This window comes from Pygoscelis adeliae, unplaced genomic scaffold (assembly GCF_000699105.1).
Source record: "Pygoscelis adeliae isolate BGI_AS28 unplaced genomic scaffold, ASM69910v1 Scaffold208, whole genome shotgun sequence".
NCBI classification, from domain to species: Eukaryota; Metazoa; Chordata; class Aves; order Sphenisciformes; family Spheniscidae; genus Pygoscelis; species Pygoscelis adeliae.
The window spans coordinates 929,831-935,363 of record NW_008825290.1 but is presented as its reverse complement, the minus strand read 5'-3'; the positions used below and the strand labels follow the sequence as shown (position 1 = coordinate 935,363).

At 40.6% G+C, this 5,533-nt stretch overlaps 1 protein-coding gene across 1 annotated transcript in view; it reads right to left on the bottom strand.

The window, feature by feature from the left end:
• Positions 1–5,527, bottom strand: part of TMEM43 (transmembrane protein 43) — a 15,449-nt gene extending 9,922 nt beyond the window's left edge. Inside the window, exons 1-5 of the mRNA XM_009329930.1 lie at positions 5,452–5,527; positions 4,523–4,672; positions 3,328–3,462; positions 2,518–2,612; positions 544–593 (exon numbers count right to left, since the gene is read on the bottom strand). Of these exons, the coding sequence (XP_009328205.1) occupies positions 544–593; positions 2,518–2,612; positions 3,328–3,462; positions 4,523–4,672; positions 5,452–5,463 (442 nt within the window). The 5' untranslated portion in view covers positions 5,464–5,527. The remainder of the gene's footprint in view (positions 1–543; positions 594–2,517; positions 2,613–3,327; positions 3,463–4,522; positions 4,673–5,451) is intronic.
• Positions 5,528–5,533: the final 6 nt, after the last annotated feature.

The window sequence follows — 5,533 nt, the reverse complement described above, 5'->3', positions numbered from 1 at the left end:
CAGGGGGGAGTGAGCGAGTGGCTGGGTGGTGCTTAGTTGCCCGCCAGGGTTAAACCACAACAGACTCTCAACAGGCTGTCTTACAGGCTGGAGCTACACTGTTCTTCCCTGTCTATTCTCTTCTGCTCACGCCTGACATATGCTCAATTACTCCACTTCTGAAGAGTAACCTCAGGTATAGCTTTGAACACACTCCCATCTCTGCCCATCTCCCGTCACTGAGGACTTTATGGGTCCTATCTCCGGAGCATCCTATCCCTGGATGCTGCTCTGAACCTCTAGTTCCAAGACAAGACTTTCTGCAGTAGTTGCTTGCTAACAGCACACGTCCTTTCACCTCAGTTACCTCAAGAAAGGGAGGTCCTACCATTTGTTTAGGAAACAGAATATTTGCTTATTTCTTCACATTCCTTTCCTTTCTTTCCCAACAAGAAAATACAGGCTTTACAACAAAAATGAAAAAAACCACACATAAAATACACACACATAAAAGTCCAAAGTTACATGCATAAAAGAAAAGGGACTTTCTGTTGATCAACTTACTGTAGGAATACTTTGTCTCTTTCTTAATCTCACCATTCTCTTCATATTCCCTGCAGAGAAAAGGGGTGGGATGAGAACCAAAACAGTGCACACACACCCCTGCTCAGGGCAGAATACACTTTACAAATGAAATGCACAGACAGCTCACTGGCAACACAAACTTATCTTTACAAGTAAACTAACTCCTCCCTGAACTACCTATTCTGAAGACATAGATTCTCTGTACAAGGAGAAAACTACACACAAATGCTAAACAGCCACAAGCCTTTTATTCCCATGTTGCCAATAAGAAGTTGACTAGATCGATGTGGAACAACCAGTATTAAAGACAGGGAGACAAGCTGACCTAAATCAACAAGTCTTTTACAGATGCTGCACCATAACCATGTTAAAACTGAGAAGTTATTTTTCACATCTTCACAACCTCTGACTTTTTTTTTTTGTATGACACATAAGACATTTGGCACGTGAGTTCTGTGAAGTCAGACCTACACAATAGCTAATGTCTTTTATACTACTGTCAGTGGAATTATTATTAATAACAGAAATGTTTTTCCCCTTCTGCTTGCAACTATTAGCAGAGTAGCTAACATCTCATTACAGTTTTGTAAATCCCCTTGAAAAGGTACCTAGACTGCAATATTGCCTATTATAAACTAATCTGAGTGTCTCAAGCAACTAAAATTTGCAGTTTACTTTCACAGCTAGAAATTAATGTTGGCTTTTGATTATTAAGGATAAGGGGTAGCAGTCTTCTAAAAATCAAGAAATCATGTCTTGGTTTAATTAAGTACTTCAATTTGCACACATATGAAGTACCAAAGAAATTAAGAGATTTCCCTCATAGTCACACACCAAAAAGTCTCAAGTGTCCACAAGTCTGAGAAAAGAATCTGACTTCTGGATTCAATTGGATGCAATAGGGTATTTTAATTGCTTTGAAATATTCTAGTGTATGTTAGGCTGTAGGTATCAACCAGGCAGTTTTTGGGTCAATGGGTTTATCAGAGTTTAATCTGGAATTCGTAATTGAAATTGTTCTGTTCACTTACTTTTCTAACAAAAGTTAAGACCCCTTTGGGAGATTTAAAAAAACCCAAAAACTGCCAAAAAAACCCAAAAACCAACCAAAAACCCAAGTAAATCATTGTCATTGTGGAAGAAAGGAAGAAAGCCAAGGGAAAATATAATGAAATTTCTGGATTCTTCAAGAATTTTTTTGTATTTCCTTTTTGAGGACAGGGAAAAAAATTGGCTTGAGGGTCCATGATCAAGTTTTAGAGAGTGGCTAAAGGAGTGGGAAAGGCTTAGCAGATGCAGGGAAGAAGAGGATTATGAAGTTTTATTTGAAAAAATTCAGGACAAAGTATTTTGGAACACTGGTTTTGATTCTGCTAATCAACTAGCAGGCAGGGAGTATTATGGGGGTGGAGTTACAGAAATCCTGATGGGCAGAAAGTACATCAATAAATAAAAGAAGCTTTAGGAACATTAGAAAGGATAGAAATCAACTGAGTCTTTGGGAAAAATACAAGTGGGGTTTTTTTCTTTTTCATAAATTGGTAAAGATCTTTGAATTCTGTTGACAATACATATGACAGAAAATAGATCAATGGGCTTTGAGGTGGCCCAGCATCAGACAACAATAATGAAAACAAAAAGCCACAGCTGCAGCATGGAGGCCAAGAAACCCCATATGAAGTTATACAAAATCAAGAAGTGGAAACGTTTGATAAAAGGCCTCAGATGTTACCCAGATTTTACAAGATGCAAAGTCTGCAGCATTGACCACCTACGAGACCTGACATCTCCAAGGAAATTAAAGTGACTCTCTAAAAAAACCCAAGAATTCTCCTGCCATAAAGACTTGTTGGGCTTTTTTTCTTTGGGGGTGGGGAGAGAAAACAAAAAAGGGATGGGGCCCTATTAATACAACAGCTTTATAAACAACTTTTAAAGATTTCTTTCACTTACTTGGAATCTTCATATTCTACCCATTGGTACATTTCCACATTACGCTTAAGTTTGACAGCTTGGATGGAGAGCCCATAGCTGGGATCAAACAAAGGCTATTTAAAAATTAAAAAAATTACAAGTCAGCATAAATCCTGTACCTCACAAACTCAAACACTGTACTTTTATTATCAAACCTTTTTACATACCTCACTGTACGTAGTTAGTACTATGTTACATACAGTTGAATATAGAATAAATGTTATGAAAGACAAAAAGATGCATCTCTTTATATCACTGATAAATCTAACCTAAAGAATCATCATCAAAAATTATTGCCATATTGAAGAATAAAACCAGAAATGCTGGCTAATGGTATGCAGGCTTAAGTGTTTAAACCAGGGGGAGATTTTATTTTGCTGGAAGCTACCGTGCTGTGTTACCTTCTGCACTGCAGGCTGACCCAGAAAATGTCATCGCTACTGAAAAGTCAGAACTTGCAGAGCTGTACTGCAAGAGCCTAAAGACTTTACAACATCATGAATACACAACAGGTCCCCTATACAAAGAGGAATTGAAATTATCCACCAAAGACAGTGGGAGGGTAAACACAGCTAGAGATAGCATGTTGTTTGGGAGTAGGGAGACCAATGCTGTACAGCATCTCCCTGACTCTGGGTCAAGAACCAAAGCTTGGGTAGTAGCTGGCAATGCTTGCAGGGGAGGAGACGTGTCTTCTCCCTGGATATCAAACATAATTTTAATTGGCAAAGACTTTTCCCTCCCTCCAAGCTTGAAATACTCATATCTTCAAGATACTATTTTATTTACCTTAGATGTACTCAGAGAGCCAGCTAAGTGCACCAATCTCCCTTCATTCTGCTGAGACACACTGTGGATGCTATCAAGAGGGATCACAAGAGAAAGTCCCTCATCAAGAGATTTGGCTGTCCTTAAAGCTCGTCCCTGCAATCAAGAAAAGCAAAATCAAGTTGTGGAGAATCAATGGTACAGCAGTATTTTGTGAAAAAGGTTAGCAGACAAGTGATCTGAAGACCGCAAGGAATGCTTGTATACTCAGCCTCAAGGCATATTCTCGAAACACACTTGTACTTCTCCACTCTTTCTGTGTGTCTGACAGTTTGGCGCAGTATTTCTCACCCATGCATTAACCATTAACATTGACTAAGCTCCTCAAACACACATAGATTATTCCTACAAGGGTCCAAAGTTATTGCTCTTCACCTCTGACCTTGTTCATTGTCCATGAATAACTGCAAAAATTATGCCAATTATGGTCCTTTTTCCACAGACCCATATGACTACTTGGCAGAAGTTTTCCTTACCTTACCATCATGTTACAGTGTGCTTTTTCCTGCAACGTCACCAAAATTGGGATTAGTTCTGTTTCTTCTTGTAGAGGTATAAAAAGAAGTCTTAGGTGAAAATTCACAGAATTCTGCTCCCCCACTCCAAAACTGCCAAAAGCATGTATGTTTGCAATGGCAGGGTGTTAGGATTCCCTGCTTACTTTAATTATTTTTTCAGTCTAAAACAAAGACATAAAATAACACTGAGAATAATTAGCACCCTCAATTTTGCAACATGGAATATGAATTCCTTTAACGCAATTATAACAACAGTAGAAATTAGGACCTCATGTTATCCCAAGAAAAGAGAGAATTCTGGAATGCAGCTGGCTCATACAACCCTCTTTCAATAATACTACAGCCTGTTTCTGCACCAGCTCACCGGTTTTGGATCTCATCTCTCATCACACACTGCCACTGCCTCTACCACACTCAGTTCTACAGAAAGACTATCTGGGGCCTAGTGATTTTACTCTTCTGTTATTTCCCAAGGATAAGCACCAGACTCTCCAGACGTAATGTCCTCTTCTCATGGATGAAGTAACAAAGCTTTAACATGATCATTTTAGTAAGCCTATAAATGCAAAACTAGTTGAATGTCACCTCAGCTGTGACATTTTAAAGCTGTGTATAAACACTGATGGTATTTCACTTACTTCATTGGTAAAAAGAAGGTAGAAAGACAGAAGAAATGTCACAAGTCCCATCAACATGCCTCCAGAAGTCTCGCTGAGCCTCTCCAGGAACCCTGGTTTGGACTCACTTGTGATTTTAACATGTTCTTTTCTGCTGCCTGTGTCAGAGAACTGTTGGAGATAAACCAAAAAATGCAATATTGGTGTGACAGGGGAAGGCACTCTGTTTCAAAATAAGTGTTTTAGCTTTGTTAATACTGCTGCTCTACAGAGTAGCACCTCTTGCCTTGAACCAAAACTTTCCCACACTTATTAAATGCCTCATCACACTTTTCATACCAGAAATACAGTCAATAAATAAAACTCCAGCATAATGGAAAGAACAATTGCTATTATAGTGGTTCAACATGTTCCTTCAAGCTTTCTTCAGTCTGTCTCTAGGTTCACTACTTGGTGTCCACACCCCGCCTTCGGGCCATGACAAATTGAGTAATACTGCTGAATTCCAGACCAACTAAAGCATAGCTATAAATAACAAGTTACATTTTACCTCACCAATGGTCAGTGCCTGCATACTTTAAAAAAACTGCATCTAGAGCAACAAAAAGAGATAACTTAAAACAAAATTGCTATTGCTGTCCTAGCCAGTGCCACATTAAAGCATGAAAGCCCAGGGGTTTATCTGTATGTATGCTGGCTGTGGGGAATAACCGAGAAGTAACTTCAGATTAGCACACGTAGCCAAGACAGGAGGCGAGGCTTCTCTTTTGCTCATCTCGAGATGCCAGGCGAGATGTGACAGCGGCCCCTCCGCTGCACCAGGCGCCGGACAGGGCCCCTCGCCTCAAACAGGCCACCCCGGGGGAGCGGCCGGAGCGGGAAGGGGCCCACCCAGGGGACCGCCCCACGCAGCGCGGAATAACGGCAGGACCGGTCGGAGCAGCACTTACGTTCCTCGACATCTTGAGCCTCTTGCCCTCGCCAGGTACCACCTCGGAGAGGCCGCAGGAGCCACCGGAGGAGCTGCGCACC